The sequence below is a fragment of the Typha angustifolia genome, chromosome 14, assembly GCF_048772165.1.
Source record: "Typha angustifolia cultivar Huaian chromosome 14, ASM4877216v1, whole genome shotgun sequence".
NCBI lineage: Eukaryota > Viridiplantae > Streptophyta > Magnoliopsida > Poales > Typhaceae > Typha > Typha angustifolia.
Window position 1 is genome coordinate 5,391,749 of NC_133252.1, and position 27,297 is coordinate 5,419,045.

The window sequence follows — 27,297 nt, forward strand, 5'->3', positions numbered from 1 at the left end:
ACTATTGTTCTCTAATAGATTGGGCTTTTAGTGTAGTTTGTGAGTTAACATGGTATCAAAGTAGGTATTGTGTTTGAATCTCGTTAGGCTTACTTTGTTGGTTGAATAAAAATAGAAAGCAACCTATTAAAGCAAGTCCAACTCTTGGGTCTATTCCGAAGCTCAAAAATAAGGAAGAGTGTTAGTATATAAAAGGTAAAAAGTACATTTCTCAGATAGCTTAACCCTTGTTTGCTTTGAGTTCAGAAGGGTCCTTGAACTTAGTTAGAGGCTTCTAACCAAGTTCAGTAATAAAACATCTTTTTAATTTTTTTTTATCCCTAATTAAGTTCACTCCCCAATAAATAAAACAAAAATTCTAATATAAATTTAAATTGATTTCAGTTTTATCCTTGCATGATTTAAATCTATCACTTTTATCATTAAAGTCAAAGGCTATTTTGGTCCATTAATTTTATATATCATTTATTTACCTCAAAAACCAATATATTTTTCACTTTTTTATATCACATAAAAAGTAATAATCAAACACAACCAAAGTTTTTAGAGTAGTTGATGAGTTAGCAAACATAAATTGTTACCGATTCTTTACATTATGTCACTATTTTCCATACTACCTGCTTTGTCTTGGACATTCTCTACAAGTATGGTTGTCCAATGTCATTATATTTGAAGATCCTCTAGATGAAAGGGCATGAGCTAGGAGTCTATATTTGTAAGATCCTCATCTTTCTTGTGCTTATCCAAAATGGCTATTGCTAGGTTATTAAATATTGTACGACATGCATAAAATTGGTACACCATAACATGTAGTTCTATTTTCAATCAGGTTCCAATTAAGTTGCAAAGTTTTTATTCCTATGTTTAAGCTCAGAAATTGTTTGTGAAGAATTGTCGTCATTAGTAAAGAAGATGAGACACTTTTAGTAGCCGATGATACGCTAAATCAACAAGAAGCTTATTCCAAAGAAGCAGTTGCTGAAAATTGTCCATGGGCAATGCATATCTACTTTAAACTGTACACAAGTTGTTATGAACAGCAAACCACGTCAACGAGTTACTAAGTACTAATGATTAAGTTTAGTTAGTTTCCAGGATCTTAACCAGCAAGACGGAACTGACATTGAGGAAGAAATGCTATGAGCGTATGATTATTTGAAAAAATCAGCCTGTGAATAGCTTTGGATTCTAACCAAAACCTCAAGTTTTGTTATCATACTCAGTGCCAATCACGCAACTTACCTTTTAGCATGGATATCATAAGTAACCTTTAAGAAATGTGCGTAAGTGACTGTTCCTAATTCTTAGACCTAGTGTTAAGCATACTTGTACATTAATATGGGTTCCAGTGGATGTGCTTGTTGAGCTACCTTGTCAATTGAAAAATGTAGTTGAGTTAGTTTTGTCACGACCAAAAATCTAAATAACCGGCCATGTACTTAAATACGTTTGACATACACAAAACTTTAACTAGAATTTTTCTAGTCCTAAAATGACAAGAATTTAATTATGAACAGCTAACTCCAATAAACATAATCCAACAATAAATAAAATACCAATACTATCATTAATATGTCTCCAGTCAAAGTAAATTAACAGATGATTTAGAATAAAATATCTAATACAACCGATGGATAAAATAACAAAATCCTAATTAGAGGTGGGGTCCCTGTGCATCTCACTCGGTTGCCACGTTGATCAATACTTGAAATGTTAGAGGAGAAAACCCACGAGCCAACAACTACAGCTTAGTAAATAGAATCCACTCAAAAGCTAAATAAATTTGAATCTATAAACACCACTTTAAATAAATACAAGTCCAATAATATAAATGAAAATCCAGTTAGAATTATTAGAAGGTGTCACTATGCGATAATTTACGATGTCTTTTTAAATGACCAAGGAGAAATATTAGTCTCTCAAGAAAATTTCTAATCTAGCTTGACACTGTTATCTAACCGCATTTACCTATATAGATCATATACTAATTAGGAATAGGTCTGTCCTCTGGACTGTTCTCTAGTCATGCTAGAGTTACCTAAACAGATTATATGCTAATCAGAAATAGGTTTGTTTCCTGGACTTCAAGGTACTAATCGCGCTAGAGTCATCTAAACGGATCATATGCTGATTAGAAATAAATCTATTCCCTAGGCTTCAAGGTAAACTTGAGTCACCACAGGAAGGTGCATGAAGAATATCTAGCCTGTGTTTGTTCTCAAAGTTTTATTACATATTAATTATATTTTTCCACTAATATTCACGATCATTTAAATGGCTATATGCACTAGTATAGCAATGCACAAAGTCTTATATTTTGCACAGAGAACATAATAATGCACACAGAAATATAATAATTAAATTACAAATAGAAATATGATGTTTTATTTGCATACAAAGCAATACGAGATCTGATTTGAAAAACACGAAGTACAAGACAAATAAATAGAATAAATACGTGAGTGAACCCATTCACTTGATCTAAGTAAAACAACGGAAATCTCTATTCCACGTGCTAAATTCACCACCTTTAATAATAAATAACATAATTTTTATTTGACCAATATCATGATTTGAATTTAAAAACTAATTAGATTATTAAAATGGCTAACTCAAGCCCTAAGGGTTGGGTTGGGCTGTAGTTGGCCCGCAGCCCACCCAACAATCATTATAATAGATTGGGCTATAGTTGGCCAAATCTTATTAAGTTAAATGAGTCGGGTCAGATCCCTTGGTCAAAATCCAAACCTAACCTGAATCCCTTAAGAGATGAAGATGAGACTTGGTGGGTTGCCCAAGTCTGCCTTCTTCAACTTGAAGGGACCGACAAGAGAGAGAGAGAGAGAGAGAGAGAGAGAGAGAGAGAGAGAAAAGGATATCGTCGGCGATCATTGTCGTTTGCAGTGCACCATTTATGCTAATGTCTTCCTCGTGGCCTTGACTTGAAAGAGGAGAGAGAAAATCGGCCATGGTGATTGGCGATGGGAGACCTTCCATCCATGGCCAACAGTGACTAGAGTCATGAGGGCTCCAAAGAACACCTATGGCACTAGGCCAATGATGTGAAGATCTGGTGACGGAGCAGTAGCGACCTGAAGCCGTCAGTTGGTGCGATTCGCCAACGAAGCCGCAACCCCACAAATTAGTTATTTCTCTTTTAGCTTATTTAATTTTAATTAACTTTTGAGGGGTGGGAGAGCACTCACCTGCGGCTCGCTTGGAGAGGGGATTTTACTTCAGTAGCGGTTCGACGATGCTCCGATGGTCCAATCCCACAACATGGTTCCCATGTGAAAGAAAAGAAGAAGAAACAAGAGGGAAGAGGGGGCTTGGGGTTCGGAAGAGAGAAGGGATTTAGGTTTTTATAGTTTATTGTAATTAGGGCATCATGAGATTTCAGTGATCCCTAATCCCAATTGGAGAAGGAAAGAAGAGAAGAGAAGGAAATGAGGAGGAGACTGACTGTGAGGGAGCAAAATGAATGAGTCCTAAACAGATTCCAAGTGCATTTGGTGCAACAAAATAGGGAATTCTGCATCAAGTACGGCATGCATGCCACTTGATACTAAATGTGAAGATAGGAAAGATGACAATATTGGGTAGTAACTAGCATATCAACATTGGCATGTCCCAGTGTATGTCATCCATGACCAACTCCATGTTGGCCAATATTGAACTTGTTCCACTATGTGCTGAAATTATCTGCCATAAAGGTGCCATGCAATCCAACTAGCTCTGATACTAATTTGATGCACCCTAGTGAAGGCCACACCTGATTTAACCTAAAATAGCAAAAAGACTCGTTGGCTACTGTTGGGTATTGGTGCACACTGGCTCGGGCTAGTCTCGGTTTCTAAAGGATAGCGAGGTGTGCACTGACGCAGAGCTAAGGTGGTGGATTGATTGATTTAGCTTACAGTTGTGTATGAGGCTTTGGGTGGTGCATCTAGGGATTGAGGGAGGCCTATTGATAGCAATTGGATTGCAATTATGATTGTGGAAGGGCTTGGCTTGTTGATAGGAAGATATAGGGTTTGGATAATGTAGATGATGATGGAAGATAGCTAGGGTTTGAGATATGATGCCGCCATAGATAGAGGTTGGTCATGGGATGGTGCTGGAGGTGGTAGGATGGTCAAGTCTGGTAGTGGAGTTGGCTTGGCAAGAGATGATGGTGGTGGCTTGTAGAAGCTATATATTGCTGAAGGTTATGATTGGCTACCGACAACAGTAGAGGGGAAGGATGAGAACCATATAAGAGGTAGATAGGGTTAAGGTAAAAAAAGATGAGAGGACAAAAGTCAGAGATGAAAAAGACGGCTAAGGAGCAATAGAGAAAGATAGAGAGATAGAGAGAGATAGAAGAAAAAGTACTTCATTCTCTAATTCAATGCATATCTAACCTACAAATTGTAAGGCCCTATTTAGTTAAAATAAGATAAAGAATCCTAAGATATCTAAAATCAAATAAGAAACAAATTAATAAACTTATCTAAACTAGTCTCCATATCCCTCTCAGATTAGATTACGGTCTTGCCCCAGATAGAGTCCGAATTTGAATAAAGTCTAAATACCAAAAACGTAGATCACGACATATTGAACCACTCTCTCTGGTTTCATATTTTCGGTACGTCATAAGAAAATGTATTGATTATTTTTTCAGAATTGTGTAGATTATAGATTCCTGCAATTTAGGGACTCAACTAATTTAGATTCTAACTCAACTCAGACTTGAATTGTCACAGTCTATCACGCTTTTGTTCAACTTGGCGTTAAGGTGAGAACACAAGGAAACCTAGCCATACAAGTTGCCTCAGTCATCCAAGTCATGCTAGCTAACACGTGGCCTAGTCTAGTCTCGGGTGATCGAACCACCTATGAGTGGGTGGCCGAACCCACTCGTAAGCGTCCACCATAACTGTGTGCAGCAAAATCAAATTGTGTTCATTTGTTGTGGTCGCAGATGTCCAAGAGATGCCTCTCACATCCATAGCTGTCCATGTTGTTTCTAAGCTAGTCATAGCTCTAGAAGCTTCCCTTTTATTACCTTGACTATGTCGAAGACTTTTGCAAGAAAACATGTATGAGCCACCTTTATTCAGGCTAGGATGTTGTGGCGGAGTCCTCCAATGAGAATGTCACTTGGGATCTGTGGATTGTAGGCCCTAGGTGAAAGAACTAAACTCAGCTAACCGAGGACAAGGGCAAGACAAAAGCATGGCTTGTGTGCACACGAACTTGGTGAGTGCATGCTGTCTTTAGCTCTCAAACTAGGATTGGAACATACCGAGATAGAGGTGCACCCAATTTAGGACTCTATGTTATCAATTCTTACAACCCAATGTAGAGATGCACTTAACCTAGGCTAGGCTCACCAAAAGAGGCACCTAGATTTGGATTGGAAGAAGGGCACACCGAGGCTATTGAATGTGCACCGAAACTACCAAATATGCACCGGCTAGGCTGATCCAGTTAGTGCACACATCTTGGGTCAGTAGGTCTGCTTCCCAATATTGTAGATGGCCGATTGTGATGAAGACAACCCTATGAGGGGTGTAGTAGACTTGGCTGAGAGAAGTTAGTGAGCTCGAACACGACGATTGCTCTCAATGGCAAAAAGGGTTAGGTGGTGTTCCTTTGTGGGTGCACTGTTTGCTCTCGGATAATGTGTGAGCAGCAACGACACATGCGGCGGTTGTCCTATGGGTAGATGCAACTCTAGGAAGAACTAGAGTAGTAGTGACTCATGGGAGATGATAGGCAGAGCGCGGACACTGCTATTAAACTCGATGGGCTGTGGGCATACTCAGTTTGTATAAAAATGATTTCCAATGGTGCACAACTCGTGGAGCAGGCTATAGCGTGGCCTGGTGAAGTCTAGTACATGAAGAGCCTAGAGAAGGGTGGCCAGAGCTAGACCAAAGTACAAACCAAGGTAGGTTCAAGTCTAGTTTAGGGCATGCATGCAAGCTGGCTAACTGGGTCGTAGGCTGGCTGGTTGCGACTTTGGCGTGTTCCAAGCTGTAGTCATGTTGTCTACCACAATGCGGAAGGCTTTGAGAAAGGTTGGACCAAGGCTTGACCCAAATGTGGCCTTAGGCAAGGCTCAGACACGAGGAATGATCTAGTTGATTGGTAAATGCATGCGCAAGCTGAAACCCAAGGTTGGTGATGATTAGAAGAGCCAAAGTAGAGGTGGTGCTCCCATGGGTGCGATGGTCATCACTTCTTCATGTGTGTGTGGCTATGGAGGAGGTCCGATAGGCTGTAGATATGTATGGCCTTGGTAACCTTGATTGGCGCTCTGATTGCTAGCCTCATGATGCTACCTTAGATCTATGCTCTATAATTATTCCCTTCATTCCAACTCCTTTTGGCCATGATAGGGATGCTCCACTGCCCTCTTGTATGGCTGTCATGGGTTAGTGTTATCAAGCTTTTGATCATGCGTAGGCTTGCATAAGATCGTGGCTGTAGGTGCATGATATCCACCTACGGGTGTGTTGCTTACTCTTTGATTTGGTATGGACAATGTCGCTCGTAGTGGCTGCCCCATAGGTGGAGGGATCATGTCATCATACCAGAACAGTGGATGTGGCCAAAAAGAGGTGCAAATATGCATGATCATGGTAGTCCTAGTCAGCGATCTAATTGTAGGTTCGGATTAGTCATTGCTTCTCATATTGTAGAGCATATTTGTGTTCTCCATGGAGACAACGACGGCTGAGTGAAACATCACTAACACTGATGGCTCGATATATGGTATCGAAGAACTCATATTCGTCGTATTCCTCCTTGTAGACATTGAATGGGTGTGGGTATGTTAAGGAATGTTGGCTCTGATACCAAAATGATGCCATCTAACAAACTCTAGTACCAATTTGATGTGCCTCGGTGGAGGATTTTAGCCAATTTAATCGAAGATAACGAAAAGAGCTCTTTGGCTGCTATCGAGGATCATTGTGTACTGAGCTTGGCAGGTGCGCACTTGCTCAGGCTGGCGCTCGAGCTGATCTCAGTCTTTGAAGGCGATGTGCATTTGGATTGCAGGGTGCGCATTAACATAGGGCAGAGTTGCTGGATTGGCCAATCTGGCTTCAGTTACATGTATGGCTTTAGATGGTTTGTCTAGGGATTAGAGAAGGTCGATTGATAATGGTTGGAGCCTAAGTATGACTGTGGAAGAGCTTGGCTTAGTGATGTAAAGATTTTAAGATTTGGATACAATAGATGGATAGCTAGGGCTAATACAGATGATAATGAAAGATGACGAGGGTTAAAGATGAGATGCAACTAGAGATGGAGGTTGGTCATGGAGTGGTGCTGGAGGTGGAAGGATAGTCAATTAGGGTAGTGGAAGTGTCTTAGCAAGAGATGGCAATAGAGGAATGTGGATGCAGTAGATGGATAAAGGCTATAATTGGCTAGTGGTAATAGTAGCTGGCAAGAATGAGAACCGTACGGAAGGTAAAGATGGCTAAGACAAAGAAAGACGAGGGGCATCGAAAGAAGTTAGAGCCAAAAAACATAGAGATAGATAGAGAGAGATAGAAGAAATTTTTTTTTTTCATTTCTATAGTTTGATGCGCTTAAAATACAAGCCATAAGATCCTATCTATAGGGAATAAATAAAGAGTCCTAAGAAAGCTATAACCAAACATGAAATAAACTAACTAGCTTATCTAAATTAGTCTTTGTATCTCTAGCAGATTAGATCATGATTTTGCCCAAATAGAATCTGAAATTTGAACAATGTCCGATTACTAAAAACTTAGATTACAACATTATTGATCCAATTGCTTTGGTTTCTTTATTTTTTGAGAATATTTGCTGATTATATTTTCAGAACCATGCCAACCTAAATTCCTGCAATCAAAGACTTAGGCTAATTTGTACTCAGACTCAATTCATACTTAGACTTTAATAGGGTGTGCTGCCCCATGGCTACATCTCACATTAATGGTTAACCCAGATGCTGCTGATGAATGTTGTAACTCTACAACATGTTGTTTTTCTCCTTATATGCCATCATCATCTTTTTTCTCTGTATTTTCATAATTGGAAACTCTAGTGTTTGATGAATTGATCTCTATTTTCATAATTGGAAACTTTAGAGTTTAATGAATTGATTGATCTTTTGGCATTTTAATCATTTTTGCAGAACCATTTTATGTCTCTGACTAACTAACAATTCATTATAGATGAGGAAATAAAGCTCCTGCACGCAAAGATTGATCTTGTTGTAACTCTTGGTGGTGATGGCACGGTTCTGTGGGTATGTAGCTTCAAATCCTAAATGTTTTTAAAATACTAACCTGTGGTTTTTTTTTCTTTTGCTCAATTTCCTTGTGCAACCTTCATGTCAAATATTTCTGGTGATACTATAGCATATATACACACTATTTTTTTGTGTATATAATAATGGAGTTAAAATGCCTAGGTTAAATAAATTTATTTTTTTGCTTCCATGATATGATGAAAATAATCACCTTTAAGAAACTAAATGTAGCCTTTTCTTTTCCATGAAAAACATTCCGAAGGCATCTAAGATACTCACCCCAAGAATATGCTGATACAGTTAGCTACCTACTATTTTGCTGATTGAGAAGTTTCTTTTATTGTCTATGGACCATTTTTGTCCTAAAAAAAAAGAAAAAGAAAGTTTCCTTTATTATAGTTAGTATATTGGCCAGCTTTAAATGATGATGAATCTGTGTACATCTTCTCTCCCCAAACCTGTGTAGATAATAGTCTCAGTGCACTCAGAAACTTATTTTTTAACATTCATCAAATTTTGCATTTTTTGTGCATTCACAACATTTGAAAGATCACACATTTCTCCAATATCTGTGAAACCTATTTCTGATCTACTGTCTACTTGTTTTGTTTGATATGCTTTCAAGCTCTTAATTTCATCCCTCTTACAAACTAAACTAGACTATCAAAATCCAATAAAAATGGAGAGAATATATTTTATGATGCTCAGAAAGAATGTGTTCGTAAAATAAAATATTTCCTTTAGGTTGTAAGTTTATGACTCTTTATGATCAAGGACTTAATTTGATGCATAATCAACTTCCCTCCAAATCATTTCTTTAGAAAGATGTCCCAATTTTCTAGCTTATAATTGTACAGACCATATGCTTGCTCAAAACATCTCTGTTTTACTACCTCAATGTTCATAAGTTATAAACATGTAAATATTATTACTTCTCTTATGCTTACTATTTTTTATCAGCTATATAAATCCTTTTTCCTTATATCTCTGTTTAGTGCATACTTTTCTACTAAATTAAGCGCTGTCGTATCATTTATTACTAATTCTCCCCATGTTAGTTTTAGTCTTTCCTCCCTCTTATAGAACATTCCATATGGATAGAATCACTCTATACTGGTGCAGTATGTCTTTGTTGGGTGTTCCCAACAGGACCATATGTATTAAAAGTATTAATGGGGACCCTTTTCAATTTCAGAATCAGCCAAATCCTGACAAACTCATCTCCTAACAAATTAACAACCAAATCTCCTAGATTTTTGGACTTATAGACCAAATAAGATAAGTTAGAACTAAATCAAATTTTCACCTTAAATTACATTTGGAAAAAACAATGTCCAAAATCTAATTTCCTAATTGCAAACCTGCGTTGCACTGAATAAGAGTAGATGATTCTACCCCTCATCTGGCCTATGGGTTTCATGATAAGCCCTCACAAGATTTTACTTAGATTCAGTGTTAAATCATGGAGCCTTCTCACCTTCAAACTTGTTTAGCTGAACCCTTCATATGTTGGATGAAAACATAAATTATGATGATGTACATCCTGATGGTAAGCATGGTTTGCAACATAGTTGCAATTGTAAAGCATATGCGCATATGTATTTTTATGCCCATTTACTTGGTTATTATAATGTACTACTATCAGTGTATTGCGCAGTCACTAAATTTAGGTTAGGACTGCTTTTTTTTTTTCCTTGGTTGCATTTAAATTCTAATTTGTGATGATGCAGTAACTTCTTTGTACAGGCAGCATCATTATTCAAAGGACCAGTGCCCCCTCTTGTTCCATTCTCCCTAGGATCACTGGGCTTCATGACCCCTTTTCATATCCTTCTAAGTCATTTTCTCTTTCTGAATTTAGTTATTGGTGCCATTCATATTTTATACTTTTAAATCTTTATTCACTTATTAAATGATCTATTAAGAGACCTCCTTTGTTGATGGTAAGACTTTTCATCATGCATGTTGGGGCACATGCTCGAGCTATGCAAGCAGCCTTTTTTGAAATGGGAATAAGGTTGCGCACACCATGCACTCCCGGAACACATTGGCGGAGGTGTCAGCTCCTCTATCATTTATTACCAAGTTTACAATCCTCTAAACAGAAACTTTTTCTTACCACTTATTCCTTCTTTCAGGAATTTTCATATCTTATGTAAATATGCTCATGCTATACAAATATTTTCTTTTATTTCATCAGTTGCTCGTCTTATTTTGTCTATGACTATGTACTTGCCTTAGGCTGTCTTTGGTTGATGGTAAATAAGAGTAAGAAAGTGGCAACTTTTTGAAGAAATACTTCCTCTTTGCCACATAATAAAAAGCAGTGTTTTGAATGCGGGGCGGTGCACCGGCCGCCCCGCCATTCGGTATGGCACTCGCATAAGGCGAGCTGCCGCCCTGGCGAGTCGCTTGAATGCCAAAAGGCGCTAGGTGGGCCGTTCACCCGATAAGGCGGAATGGCGGTTCGGCCCGCCAACCAGCCTTATCGAGTTACAAATGGGTATATGGTCGGGTTATTATCCACTAAGATAACTAACTCATTAACCTTAATATAAAAACTCTCTTCTCTCTCTCTTTCTCTCTCGCTGCTCTCCTCTCCCGAGTCTCGGTAGAGAAATTAGAAACCCTAAAGGGCCTAAACCTCCGATCCTCTTTAGCTCTCCCGTCCACGACCGCCAACAATGAGCTCCAAGGTAGCTAAAGCGGTGGCTAGTGGCATCGTGCAGCAATAGCAAGAAGCGGACGAGTTGGCAGGGAGAGAGAATGGACGGCGAGAAGCGAAAGAGGTACGATCCTCTTTCCCTCTCTCTTTCACTCTTTCCCTCTCTCACTCACTCTCTCTCTCTCTCTCTCTCTCTCTCTCTCTCTTTCTCTCTCTCTCTCTCTCACACACACACAGTCCTCTTTCTCTCTCTTTTTCTCACTCCCCCCTTCACAGTCTCACTTTCTCAATTGAGCAAATCGAATGTCCTTTTCTTTAAATTTGTTTTAACCAATTAATCAGTTATGATAGGCAATTAGACAAAATGACAAGTTAAAAGTCGACTAAATTAATTATCTGTTGAAGAATAAATGCTTGTAAAGTTGTAAATTAGTAATTATCTATTTATCACTTAATCCATTGAAATGTTTTAATCTGTTAAATGTTAATCACTTAGTAATTAGTCTATCAGTTTGTTTGTCAGTAATTACTATATGTAATGTATATTATATATGTTTATTTATTTATTTTTATTTTTTTATATTAAAAATGCTAAATCGCCTTGTCACCCGCCTTGTCGCCCGCCTTCCGCCTAGGTGCTAGGCGGTGGGGTGACCACCCGTGGCCGCCTTTCAAAACATTGATAAAAAGAGCTTATGACTACAATTTTCTTATGACATCAAATGATTTTAGATTACTAATATCCACAATTACTCTTGCAGAAATACGTGATCATTTATGTGCAATGCTGACGAGTGATGTCACTTTCAAAAGCAATTCACTAGCTAATTTCAGTACAGCATATAGTTGTAACTTGCAAGGCTAAAATAGATGAGTATGTGTGGTTCAAATTGGGTAATAATATGATCCGGATCATCCAGCTAGCCATGGGTCTCCTATCACATTCTGTTGGCCAGGGCCAACTTGCTCCCAAGTTAGAAGGTCCAAATGATGGTTTTGTCAATGATGGCACCTAGCATGAGGTGTGCTAGTGGCACACCCCCATGCCGATCAGCACAAGTGCATGGTGACCCGTGCTGATTGTCACAGATCGCATGAGGTTCAAAATGAATTTTGTTGACCCAACACGCAACAAATATAATATGTCATGTGGAACCATTTTTTTAAACTTTTTTCTATTTTCATCAATTATCTTTAGATTCTTTAGTCATTTTCTTTTAAAATATTCCTATTAGAATAGCAGCTCATGCCTAACTTTTTTTTTTTGTCTTTCCTCTAATTTTCAATCAAATCAAATAATTAACTCATATGTTATCATCTAATCTTTTTTTTTTTCTTTTTCCTATTTTCATTCATCATTCGTTGACGTTTAGAGGCATTAAGTACCTCTAAAACTCTCATAAAGAGTTAAATACAAGGAGTCTAACCTCCAGAGGCCAACCTAGTGGTGGTCATTTGAGTATTGAACATGGATGACTAGCTAACAGTCAAGCTAGATCTTCACGAGCGGATACTAGTCAAGTTGGACCATCGTCACATCCAGGTAATCCCTTAGAAGACTTAGATAAAATTGATGATGATAATGATAAGACTCAATGTAGGACTAATAATAGTAATAAGACATGTGTCTCTGCTACATAGCCTTCTCAAAGAAGCATTATTTTTACAGAGAAGAAAAACTTCACACATGCCACTCAAGATCAATACCATAGGGCCAGACCTAGACAGGTATGAAGTAGGATTTATCAGAGACAGAAGAAAGGAAAGGGATAATTTCAAGATCAACATGATTATAGTCAGGTAAAAGAAGGATTTGAATCTATATGTAGCAAGACATCAGTGGGCGTGCACTCATAAAATAATATAAGATCATCATCATCATTATCGTCATATCGATCACACCTACCGGAGCCACAATATCCTTATTATACTTTATATCCACAATATGCATATGTTTATCATGTGCTTGTTCAATACCCATATCACATTATAGGAGAATTACAAAATCTATATTTGTATGAAGACTATCTGAGACATTATAACAAACAATACTATTATTTGATGAGTTTTAAAAAATATAGACAATATTTGAGGTAATATTCTCATGTTATTTTTTTATTGGCAAATGAAGCCTTTGATTCTTTTTGTCATTCTTCATACTACTAGGTATTAGTTTTAATTGTTGAACTAATATCAATGTGTTGAATGATATTATGTGTTCAATCATATTGTAGAGCATTCAATCATATTGTTGAGTGTTCAATTATTAATATTAGTTTTAATAATGTATTTAATTATATTAGGTATTGAATAATGTTTCTATTTGACTTTTGCTATATCTTTAATAAAATATGTCAATTACAAAAGTAATGTTATGATAAACGACTCTAATGTAGGTTTTTGTACATATATTTAAGTTAAAAATTAAAGATTGACATGTCGAAGACCTAAAAGTATCTCTAAGTACTTTAATTTTTTTATTAAAAATATGTCAAAGGTATGCCAATGGTTAGCGGGTTTGTGCTAACTGGGTATCGGCATGGCTATCTTTGGAATGTTCACTATGTTGCATCTTTTAAAATACATAAGTCTTGAGTTTGGAAGGAATATGACATTCTATTAGTCAGAACTATTAATATGTTATCGCTAACCATGAAGGGGAATCTTGGACACACTCAAGGAAAGGATATTTCTGCTTGGGTGTTTTATCTTACAGATTAATAGACCCAAGTTATCTCTGTTTCTTTATGCTTAGGTGCTTTATCTTACAGACTATATTTGCAGATATACTTTTTTCTTGATAGAAGTTCAAGTTTCCATTGGAGGTGGATCTTTCTGCTTCTTCTGCAAAGTATAAAGAAGTTTCAGTTGCATATAGTTGAAATATCATATATCTGTTAGGCTGTTTATTGGTTCATTTGAAAGGGGAAAAGAATTCCTAACAGTAATCTACTCTTTTATAATAAACTAAGCACATCTGCAAATATAGTCTGGTGCATGATTTATTAGCTATTTTCCATGCTTAAATTGTTGTAGGAACTTACAAGAAGTAAAAGAAAAATCCTAAATTAGAAGTTAAGAACTTTGAACAGCTCAAAAATATAAAGATTTCAAATAAGTAAAATGACACAAAATGAAGTCTTTTTTGGAATGAAAAGTTTATTTAATACAGTAGATAAGATACAACACCATCATTTAAAGTCCTCTTGGATCGATTATTCACTAAGCTGAGAATATGAAAGAATGGACACAGATGAGAAGTGGATATTGTCTGTTTTCTGCTGGTGTATATACCTTAAGATGATGGCAGAAGTTTATGGCCAATTAGAGAACCAAGTGTACTTCTATGTGGAGCAATTAGGAACAACCAGTTTAGAAGATGGATGTAGATGAGATGACAATATTGGATATTTCGTTTGGTGTCACTAGAAAGACAAATCAACAATACTATTGGAACAAGTAGAGAAGAACCAATCAACTTCAGGATATTTTAAGATCACACATTTGTATTGAGACAGAGGAGTACAAATAATAATAAAACAATTCTTTGATATTGTTGTGCCATTCCTAAAAGAATAATTATTTTCTCTTTACGAGTTGAATTTCAAGAAGATCAAATTCAACTGGAAAGGATTTTTCCTTGGAAAAAGATAAAATTCAAACAGGTACTTAAGCTGTGTTTGTTGTTGTTAAAAGTCAGAATTAATGACTATTATGGCATGGTATGGTCTTGCCTGCCATAGCCCTCTTTCCTTTTTAAGGACATCTCATGAATAGGGGTGATATTTTCTTATCTTCAAGTTACATACAATAAAACCATTCAATATTCTCATTGTTGAATAGTGACCACTTAGACTTGAGACTTGAGAGGGCTCCATGGAAATGATAAGAAATTTTATTGATCATCATTAGAATAAGATTTAATAACAATTCCAATTTACCCACCAATGCAAATTCAGTTAATGATGGCTTCCCTAAAAGTTAAAACCTTGCAACAGTATAGGAAGATCTAAAATGGTGGTCACAGTAAGCTTGTGCACACCATATGCAAAATCTAGTCATGGCAATTTGATGATGAAGGAATGAATGTTCCCTTTTAGTTTTTACATAGGTAGCTTTGTTCATGTAACTGGTACATACATGCTACAGAGTCAAATAATATTTCCAGTTTCACCTTCCATTGACCTTCTATATTCATTTACCTCAAATGTGAGGTTCTTTTTCCTTTCCAAGTGGTGGTAACTGATGGTCTAGAGTGAAGCAGATAGTTAATACATGCTTAGCTAATTAACAAAGCATAAAGAGACAGACATTCAGCTAGTTAGCTAAATGAGAGACAATGATTGATTTCTCAACTACTGATATAAATATTTATATATATGTGAAGGTTTGGAAATTTATAGGAATCTAAGTTTAGATTTATTCAGGAAAAGCAACTTGCATATGGTCTCTTCATGCTTTGAATATTAAAAATTATCCGTTGAGCTTGATCATGTTATATGCACTTTGTCATCAAGCCTCACAAAAGTGCTTCTTTAACTTTGGAGGAGTACAAACTCTTGGAAATTAATAATATTTAGGTCCTTAGAGGAACTCATGCTTGTGTGCAATTTATTATGCAAATTGGATTTGTCATTTCGTGTAGAATACAGTTAGCCACACTTTCTGCTGTGTTCTTTAACATCTCTTAGAAAGTGAGCATTATCAAGATTATTTAGACACAGTACTGAAGGGACCATTTAGCATCACATTGCGCCATCGGTTACAGTGCCATGTAATCCGTGACACAGCTAAGGAGGATTTGGAAACTGAGGGGCCAATTTTAGTCCTGAATGAAGTTACAATTGACCGTGGGATATCATCTTACCTCACATATCTGGAGTGCTATTGTGACAGTTCCTTTGTTACCACTGTACAAGGTGATGGACTAATATTGTCAACTACTTCTGGCAGCACAGCTTACTCATTAGCTGCTGGCGGATCCATGGTCCATCCACAGGTACTGTATAACCTTTTATTTTATCCTCAAAATTTGCTTGATTAACTTTTCCTAGTGTAATGTGTACTATTGAATTGTGGAAGCAGTTAGATGATTTCATTTCATTTTTGAAACTTTATGGAGAATTTATTATTATATAGATTTTGGTAGTCTATTCGGTTTTAGTGTGACACTTTAAAGTTAATGTAGATTCTGGCTGGACTATGTGTACTTGTTATCTTGTTCGGTTACATGATTAACGGATCTTCTTTCAATTTTCCTAAGCTGTACTTGCATAATGTAAGTCAGCTTAAAATAAGTGTCATCTCATAATCTGAGAAATCTAATATATTGGTTCATCTCATACAAATTCTTGTAAACTTTCTAATTATAGAGTCAAATTACAAAAAAATAATTTTTGGTTGATGATCTATGAAAAATTTGATATAACAGCTTAAGTAAATGAAAGTGGTGATCATGTAGATTTTCAATTATGAAAGTTATCTCATAGAAGTATCTTAAATTTAGGTGACATGAAAAGTCTGGTTGAACAAAAGATAAAGCACAAATTAGCATTAGATAATCTGTTTAGTGCATATGATAGCTTCATTTCATAAAAGTTGACAAAAGAGTATCCAAAATCTTGTACCAAGCATATGGACCAAGTTGTGTGTGATAGTGTTTTGGTTAATGTTCTAAATTGTGGTTGCTCTATAGACAGTCAAGGACTGCGTAGTGCATAGGGGATATGTATATGCATATGCTGCAAATAGTTGTTGAATAGTTAGTAATTGTTATATTTAACTTAGAACATATGCAATGTTTGTTGAAAAATTAAAAGAAATAAAAGATCTTGAAGAGAAATATTTAACTAACTAACCGCTCTAGCTTAAATTGCTTGAGAACAGTGGTTTTCTATTTTTACATTATAACATTTTCTCTCACTCTGAGCTTAAGATATTTTGATAGGCTTAAGAAGTATATTTGGCTTAAATGGGTAAGGAATTTATACTTAAATGATAGATATGCTTAGTAGGATTTGAACTCAAGATCTCTAGTCTGATACCATATTAACTCGCTAACTTTTTTAAAAACTTAAGCTATTAGAGTATGTTGGTTTTATACTCTACCAGGAATGTGGATACCTCTCTATACAAGGACTTGCTTTGTATGGCTAGTAAATATGTAGTCTATAATTAAAACAACTAATCTATTAAAGCCCCAGTATGTATATGTGGGTTGTCACGCCTTGATTCGGGAACATGATGGCCGCAAATCTATAGGATAAAACCTAAAGAAAACATAAATCCCAAATAGTAATCATATCCTAAAATTGATTGACATAGTGGAAATGATACTCAACCTTCAGAGTTCTTATTAAGCGGCTTTTTAAATTCCTGCAAAATAATAAGTCCTCATGAGCTAGACGCCCAGCAAATAACCCACTCTATTAATAATATATTTAATAAAAAATATCAACATATGATACATATAGTAGCAGAAAAAAGAATTATAATAATATATATAAGCCAACTTGGAAAATAAATAATTTTTTTGTCTCTTGTACTGAATTTCAAATCCATATATGCTAAATTAAAATCATAAATCATTCATATTAACTCAATTTAAATAAATCAATATCTACTAAAAGTGTACTATCATGAAAATCGAATCATAAATCATTCATAATATCTCAATTTGAATAAATCAATAAGAAATGAATCAATCTCTGTTGAAAATATACTATCATAAAAATCGAATTATAAATCATTCATAATATCTCAATTTGAATAAATTCATATAAAACAAAATCAATCTATGTTGAAAGTGTACTATCATGGAAACCTGCCAAATTTGATAAAATGCTATATTGTCTCATTAATAGGTAATTTGACTCATGGTCACATCGCACTATCTAGTCATCATCAGGATGGCCCTAAGACTTTTCTAGATAGTCAATCCATCTAAGGTCATAGTAAGTACTCTGTAGTGCTCTGCTAGCTTTTTCACTAGTCGTTGAGTAAGATTAGAGTTAACAGTACAAAAATTCAGGAATCTTTTCTTTAATTCTGCTAGTCACTTAGTAGCACGTTGTAACATTACAGTCCAAGAATTTTTTCCCTAGACTTATCTTCTTAAAAATAAATTGGGTTTCAAATCTCACTTTTATCAGTATTTAACTATACTAATTCATTCATTCTGAATATTTAAGTATCAAATTCCTCAATCATCAAAATTCTCAATTCTTCAAATACAATATATGTACGAATAATCCATAAATCCAAATACTATTATTTCCTCAATATATATATAATATAAATTATTCTTAATAAGTTAGAAAACACGAATAAATAATAATCTAATATTTGATCTTGCAAAATTTCATATCTCAAAAATAATATTTTATTTGTGATTATATTCTCAAAAATAAAGATCTCTTATATTTTATTTACAGAAAATAAAATGTATTTAGATTTCCTCTATTATTTTCTAAAATTAAAATATAATAATAAATAATTTTACAAATCCAAAATTCCTTTAAATTGAAGTAAGTCCAATGTATATCTTATTTTCTAGAAATAATATAAATATTAATTATTTTTAGAAATCCGAAATTCATTTAAATTGAAATACTTCCAATTTATATCTTATTTTCTAGAAAAATAAATATGAATTATTTTCATAAATCTGAAATTCATTTAAATCGAAATATTTCCAATTTATATCTTATTTTCTGTAATAAAAACAAACATTAATTATTTTCAGACATCCAAAATTCATTTAAATTGAGATACTTCTAATTTATATCTTATATTCTGCAATAAAAGTAAATATTAATTATTTTCAGAAATATGAATTCATTTAAATTGAAATATTTCTAATCTCCTTCTCTTTTTTCTCTTTTTTTCCTATTCCATCATATAATTATATAGACCTGACTCGTGATCATCTCCATATTTGTTGCTGCTGACAGCTAACGAGAAACCAAACCAGGCTACGTCATAATGGGCTTCAAGCCTATATGAGATCAGCGACAAACCTAAAGAAGTTTATGCATTTATATGTATGAGTTTGATTAGAAACTTTATGTTAAAACTTTCAAAAGAGTTTCGACACTTTACTTGCTTTTAATATTCTCTGATTATCATAAAAAGCATTATATATTTTTTCAAACTGCATAAACTTTGTAGTATAAACATAAACATGAATATATAGATATACGTAATATTTGAGTGTTCTACAATATACAGAGAGTTTTTGCACCAAAAACCCACCTGGTTTTTGTTTTGGTGAGGAAGGGCTGTTTTTGGTTTCCTCTGTACTTGAGGTTTTTTTTTTCTTTTTCTTCCAACACCTTTCTATACTCGAGTGTTTCGTTAAATGTTGCAAACAAAGAAAACAATATTTTTTATGTAAAGGTAATATGATTGGATGTTGTAGGAACAAATTAAGCTTCTTCTTCTTCTTCTTCTTCTTCTTCTTCTTCTTCTTCTTCTTCTAATTTGGGCATTTGGGAATTTATTTTTCTCATCTTGTCCCACTCTTGTTCATTCATTATATTTGTAAGAATGGAACATCTATCTGACCGTAATGTGAGTATTTTGTTTCACTATAATGGTAATACTATTTTTTACGATAAAAAGAGAATTTTGCACTTTGAGGGCGATAATATTGTTTAGATAAATATAAGCAAACAATATAGTTTGTTAGATATGAAGTCGAAGTTTTCCGAATTAATATGAATCTCTCTAAGTGAGTTTGAAGTTGATTTGAAATATCTATTCCCTTTGGACAAGCATGATATATTTGTTGATATCTTTAAAGATAGTAATATTGTAGAGATGTAAGATCTGTCACTACTATTCTGTCGAACTATACAAATTTTTTGAACGAAGAAGATAATGATTTATTAAAATGAGTTAACATTTTATGTTCGTAATTACATTGAACATATACGGCAAAATTACTTTGCTAACTTACTTCAATGACGACATTGAGCATAAAAATTATTATTGATCAATGTACGTCGTACTTTAGTTATGTCATTTGTAATTTAGCTACGAATTTTGAACTACTGTTATTTTTTAGGAAAGGAAAGTTCCTTAATATTTGACATCTTTAGGTTATTACTTTTATTTTAGGATAATCCAAATACAAAATTCGATGAATGAGCAGCCTATTGTTTCAAATGTTCTAAATCTAAATAATATTAACTTGAATAATTTAGGGGCATGAAGGTCATCTCATCGCAATTATATAGCCAAAATGAACTAATTCGTGCAGTAGATGATACATTTCCTGAAGCTTGTTATGAAAGAAAAGGAAAAAAAAAATTCAAGTGCAAAGGAAAGTGAAAACAGCACTGGCTCGTAAAAAATAGAAACTAAGTGAGTGTTTGGTGCAAAAAAACCACCCAAAATCACAAAATGAAATTCTGACTAATTTAAAGATGATCACCGATGCAGAGCAATTTTTCACTACATCTTAGCTAAAGGTGCTTCTAATATATGTTTGAACTTTAACAAGCCTTCTAGATAAGATAAGAGCACCTGATAGGCTGATAAGTTACATACCCAAAGTAGTATCTTCGGATTTAGAGTTTTATACCACGACTTTGTTTCTAAATGTAGGAAGTCAACAAGAAGATTAGTTTTATGTAAAAGTTCAAGCAAGAGATGATTTAATTTGCATTTTCTATATAGAAACAGCGGCTACTGGCTAGTTTTCTTGTTTAAATCTATTTATCTCTTGGCATTATATAATCAGAATTTAATCACTATACATATTCAACTGCAGGTTCCCGGGATATTATTTACACCAATCTGCCCACATTCATTGTCATTCAGGCCTTTGATATTACCAGAATATGTCACTCTGCGGGTCCAAGTACCTTTCAACAGCAGAGGTCATGCCTGGGCATCTTTTGATGGCAAAGACCGGAAACAGTTAGCACCTGGTGATGCTCTTATCTGTAGCATTGCACCTTGGCCTGTGCCTACAGCATGCCAGGTGGACTCGACCAATGACTTCCTTCGAAGCATCCTTGAAGGCCTTCATTGGAACTTGAGGAAGAGCCAATCATTTGATGGTCCCCGCGACCTATTGTCCAATCAGTTATAGTTCATCAAAATGGTTCGTCATGGTGTCAGAAAAGATTGCTGATTCAGAGCGTATTTCTCCAAATTCGGTGATCATCAAACAGAGGGATGGTGAACTAACACCTCTATACACCTCTATTTTGCAGCAGATATATATACGTACGCATGAAATGTAATATACCAATTCCATATTAAAAGAAGCAGATAGTTAGACAACTGATATAGAGAAAAAAAAATGCGGAAATTAATGAGCTTATATTTGTAAACAACTGGCAAAGCGTTGTATGTTATTTTCTATTTAAGTTGATGAAGTGATTTGAAGCGGAAAGTGAGAATGGTAAGGGTAGCGAATCTTGGTTAAATGCCAAAATCATTACATGAACCTAGATGCAGGTGATCCAAGGCTTTGTATTCTAAAATACCTTTACTTTTTTGATGACATCAGCTCCTCTTGGTAGTGCAAAATATTGTAATGTAATGGTAAACTTATGAACACAACACTAATGTTTTTATGATATATAATTTGGAAAATATGGATGATCAAGAAACATTAATTATGGAAGAGTGTCAAGAAATTGAATATTTAAGGGAGAAGAAGCAAAATTCAACATTTACTATGGTATCCGGATGAGTCTCGATAGCGGCACAGAATAATCATGTTTTCTTAAAAGGAAATTAAATTGAAAAGCTAAGGCATTTGGATAGCATTGGCATCCAGATAGTGTACGCGGACTGGAAAAGAAGGTGATCGTTCTTGTTTTTGACAGGAGTTTTCTTTGATGATTCTCTTGGCTTGTGTTCACCAGCGGAATAAGAGTAGGATAAGTTTAACTATTCTAATTTTAAAAACCAAATGAAGAGATCTAATGCAAGTATAAGCTATTATAATATTTAGTCTAATACTAGTAAGAGGAGTAATAATTATATTTGATGTGATATAAAGTTGATATTAAAGTATTAAAGAATAATAATATTATAGTGGAAATCGATGATGTTTTAAATCAAATGACAAAAATACCCCTAAGTACATGTTAAAGTAGTAGTAGTAAATATATTTTTCTGAAATGATATTATTTTTTATTACAAACACCGGCTTAAATGTTCCATATATTGGCATTAAGAATAAATACAAATTACAAATGCATAGAGCGTATGGTAGTGCATAGTAATACATAGTAGTGCATAGTAATACATAGTAGTGTACGATAATATAGTGTATAGCTATATATGGCAATACAATGGCTATGTAGTGGCAATGTGTTGCAATACATGACAATGCATTACATTGCGTGATAATATATTGCAATATATGACAATGCATTACAATGCGTGATAATGAGTTATAGTGCATGATAATGTATGGCTATGCAGTAGTTATGTAGTGTGTTGTAGTGCGCTGTAGTTTGTGACAATACATGGCTATGCAATAATTATGCAGTGTGTAATGCATTGTAGTGCATGACTATCTAGTGGCAATGTCTTTTAGTGCATAGCAGTACGAATATTTATGTGACATGACTTTTTTTTTTTAAAAAAGAGAGAGAGAGAAGAGAGAAGGAATTCAACTATAACTGAGGTGATATATAATTAAGTGATATCTAATCTAGGAGCAACATAGTTATTATTAAATAATCTTTTAAAAGTTGTATGGAATAAGATGAGAAAAAATGATGAATTATTATATCAAAATAAGCTAAGATATTGTTTAGTTACTATACCAGAATAATAAGGTTTATTCTAAAAGAAGGCTATTCTTATTTCACAAGTATGTGAGGGCTTAGTATGAATTGCAATTGTTCTCCCTCACATATTTAGAGGATCTAGAGACAGACTAAAGTCTCATCTCATCCAAGGATCTCTTAGTTGAATGTTTCAACTTGAGTTTGCGTGCTAATGTAACAATGGCTATAACTTGTAACACATCAATAGAACTAAACCAGAAGTGAAGAGACTTTATCTATCTAAGAGAACTCAATAAAGATCAAGTTCATCCTCATGAAGAAAATCTCCTATCAAGTGTGAGGCCAAATGCTAAACTACATCAAAGATTAATCATTGAGCAACGAAGGCGATCAATGGAGTCGTCAATGACGTCCACAACCAATGCAAAGAGTTTCATAAGTGATCTGTAGTGGTGTACTATGAATTAAATGTAAAGACAATCTTATTATCAAGTAGCTGATCAAGATGGATTTTGAGTAAAAGACACAAACGTCAATATTTAGACGACAAACTATCTAAAGGGTTGTAAATACTTTCTATTTATATGAATGATATGATATAGATTGATTTGATTTGAGTAGATTTGAGATTTTTTTTTCCTCTCGACAATCTTAGAGATTTCCACATCAAAAAAACCATGATCGTGTTTTCTGTGTTTACTTTTCCTATTTTTTTCTTACTTTAATTTTCCCTACTATTAATTGGTTTTCACTTTCTTGACTATAGTTTTTCATAGTTTGAGTAGTATCTAATTTTCCTAATCCTAGAAGGGTTTTGCTTTCCTAATCTATTAAGGCCGTCAATGTCAGAGGTGCGTCGCCAAACTAGATTGGATGTGTCAATGGGGTGAAGATGAGTAATGGCAAGAGCGGATGAGGGTAGAACTCAGTGGTGGTATGGAATGAAGAGGGTGGTTGATGCAAAGGAGTTGGTAGCGGGGTTGGTGCTGAGGTTGGGGAGGAAGATGATGGTGGGTTGTGGTGTGGGTGAGTGAGGGGAAGGTATCGATCACGTGAGCTGAGGGGATGAGTAGTGGGGGAGTAGGTGAGAGGGGCGTGTGGGTTTAGTTAGTAGTCTCGGGAGTGCCGTCAGCTGAAGGGAGAATCTTAGGAGAGAGAGAGATAGAGAGAGCAAGAGAGTGAAAGAGGGGGTAGAGAGAGAGAGAAAAAGGAAGATTCTAGAAAATTAGGGAACCCTAAACTAGACCCTTGGGGTGCTCACCACACCTCATTTATAGTGGCTACTCCACACTAGGTTACTTGCTCTCCAAGCAACCCTAAACTAGACTCAAATGATTGGACCAACCCTAACTCGACCTAACTCGACTAGACTAACTCGACCACCCAACTCTGAGCTGGTTTAAAATTCCACCACCTTGTCCTCAAGGTGTGAAGTCAAGGAAGCGCTCAATTATCTCGGACTCAAGCTCCCACGTAGCGTCATCGGAGTGTCGACCCAACCACTCCACCAGAATATCTGTCTATAGCCTCCCATCTCACGTTGTCGCCTCCTAGCCAAAACCCTCACTAGCTCCACTAGGTGTGCCTCCTCCACCGAGTCGGGTATGTCTCCATCCATAATCTGGTCCATCCCAACTCGAGCCTTTAGGAGTGAAACATGGCGCACCAGATGGACGCGGGATCCCTCGGGCAATGTTATCTATATGCTACCGGGCCAAGTCGCTCAAGCACTCGAAATGACCCAAAGTATCGGTGTACTAGTTTTTGGTTGTGCACCGATCTCAGAGTCACCTATAGATATGGCTGAACACTCACAAATACTAGGTTGCTGATCGCAAACTCCTACTCACGATGCTTACGATCATAGACCTACTTGATGCGTTTTTGCTCCTCTGCCATGTGGGTCCTCAGCCCTCCAAGGTAGCATCTCTATCAGTCAACTCTAGGTCCATCTTTGTCCGTGCTACAAAGGCCACGGGGTCATAGGTCCGTAAGGTCGGGGGTGGCCTACCATACTGATACACTTAGTTATAGCATTTTCTTATTGCATTAGTTATTTATTTTTATTGAAATAAATTTTCTGTAGGTCGCATTTGAACACAGTTGGGGGGCGCATTCGAACGCTTTTGTGAATGCCTGCATCAGGTTTGCAAAAATAGATAACACAAAATACGTGTTCGAACGCGGTCGGGTGTGTTCGAATGCCACGTTCAAACGTCTATATCACGTTCACATCGACAGAGAACGCCTTTCGTGCGTTCGAACGCGATTGGTGGGAGTCTACTAAACTTAGGGTTAATAATTATTATTTTGGCTTATTGGCTAGCCTCTATAAAGGTGTGGATGACAGCCAAAATTATTATGCTATTGGAATATTAATTTTTTGCCTCTGTATCTTCTCTCTACCCTAATCTCCCTCCTCCCTCTTCACCAACCTACCACTTCTACCATTGGTAATGTCTCTCCTAACTTTTAATCTCCCTTATCTGTCGAGTCCTCCCTCTTCCTTAGAACCTCGACCACTTCTTCCCATTTATCTTTATCCCTTAAACAACATCTATTATCCACATTTATCTCCATTATCATCCATAACCCTAACATCCACTCCACCCATCACCACTACCATCATCCGCACTATATCATGTTTTTGTCTCAATTATAGTTTGAATATGCAAAAGGAGTATGAAAAACATAGATCGGGGAGTTACGGAATCAATTCCACTTGGTTTTGTAATTTTCTGACTACTAGAGAATATTTGGTAAATATTTTCCCTAGGTTGCGCGAACTACTTCCTACAATAAATCCAAATCTTGAAGGAATCGTTCCTTAGCTTATCATTGGTATCAGACTTTTTAGACAATTCTGAGAATATACACAACTTTCTAGATGAGAGGTTAGTGAGGAGTTTGGGCTTGGATATTGAACCGACCACGAGGTTTGACGTTGCTATTGGAGATGGCGTGAAGCTTAGGGCAGAGAGCTTGTGTCGCCGGGTTGGTATATGGGTGCAAGGATACGACGTCATTGTGGACTTGTATCCGTTGACATTGCGAGAAGTGAACATTCTCGTAGGCACTCAATGGTTACAAAGCTTGGGATTTGTCACATTTGATTTTCGAAGCATGTGGATGAAATTTAAGCAAAGAAACAAAGATGTGCAGCTTGATGCCATTCGGTCTCTACCGATTCCTGCGATGCAATCGATGGTGGGGTTTCCTTGTGCGAGTGATTTGGCATATCTTCTTCAGTTAGGACCAATAGGAGATGAGCCTCAAATGAGTCTAAATACTACTATTGAGTTGTCTAATTTATTAGATAAATTTGTTGGACTGTTTGAGGAACTAAAGGAGTTGCCACTAGGGTAAACGATGAACCATCACATAGAGATTATACTCGGGGTTGCACCAGCGAACATGAGGCCATATTGGTATCTGCATGTGCAAAAGGAAGTTATTTCCAAAATGGTAGCCGAGATGTTGAATCAAGGTCTCATACAACAAAGTCATAGCTCTTACTCATCGTCCATACTATTGGTGCGAATGAAGGACGGGACATGGCATTTTCGTGTCGACTACCGGGCATTAAATGCTACCACTGTCAAGAACTGGTACCCCATTCCGATCATAGAAAAGCTATTGGACAAGCTTGCAAGGGTGACTATATTCAGCAAGCTTGACTTGAGGACCAGATATCATCAAATTAGAGTTCACCCAGCGGAAGTGCACAAAACTGCATTTTAGACTCCGGATGGGCACTACGAGTTTCGGATGATGCCCTTTGGTCTCACCAATGCTCCAGCTACTTTTTAATGCCTCATGAATGATATTTGTTGGCCTCTACTGTGAAGTTATGTCTTGTTATTCTTTGACGACATTTTGGTGTATAGCAGGATTGAAATAGAGCATTGGCGGCATTTGGAGGATGTGTTGAATTTGTTAAAGCAAAACCAACTGAAGATTAAGAAATCCAAGTGCCTATGGGGAGTACCACAAGTGAAGTATTTAGGCCACATCATCTCAGCAGAAGGTGTAGCCTCAAAAGGTAGCATGCATGATCGCTTGGTTGATCCCTACTACCACCATAGGATTGCGAGGATTCTTGGGGTTGACCGGATATTATCGTCGCTGTATCGCCGGGTATGGCAAGATCGCTGCTTCTCTCACTTCTTTGTTGAAGAATGACTCTTTTAGATGGATGGATGAAGCCAGTACAACCTTTGAAAAACTAAAAACAGCAATGATGATGGCTCCCGTTCTAGTGCTACCAAACTTCACCAAAGAGTTCATTGTGGAATGTGATGCGTTAGGAGTTGGCATAGAAGCTGTATTAATGCAAGGAGGACGTCCCGTAGCCTTTCTTATCAAGGCCTTATCATAAAAATCCTAGCAATTATCGACCTATAAGAGAGAGAGGATATTGACAATTTTGCATGCGGCGACAAAATGGAGGTCTTATTTGATCGGTAGGCGATTCATTACCTACTTTATGGGACAGCATATTCCTTGTCCAAGTACTTTATGGGACAGCATATTCATCAAAGGAGCCTTCCATACTTTATGGGACAGCATATTCACACTCTGACACAGCAAAGATG

General features: G+C 36.0%; 1 protein-coding gene across 3 annotated transcripts in view; it reads left to right on the forward strand.

Moving 5' to 3' along the window:
* Positions 1 to 21,348, forward strand: part of LOC140776672 (putative NAD kinase 3) — a 32,307-nt gene extending 10,959 nt beyond the window's left edge. For all 3 annotated transcript variants that reach the window (XM_073120462.1, XM_073120464.1, XM_073120463.1), the window contains 4 exons: positions 8,202 to 8,275; positions 10,025 to 10,103; positions 15,635 to 15,942; positions 20,719 to 21,348. In XM_073120462.1, coding sequence (XP_072976563.1) covers positions 8,202 to 8,275; positions 10,025 to 10,103; positions 15,635 to 15,942; positions 20,719 to 21,042 — 785 coding nt within the window. In that variant the 3' untranslated portion in view covers positions 21,043 to 21,348. The remainder of the gene's footprint in view (positions 1 to 8,201; positions 8,276 to 10,024; positions 10,104 to 15,634; positions 15,943 to 20,718) is intronic.
* The last annotated feature ends 5,949 nt before the right edge of the window (positions 21,349 to 27,297 follow it).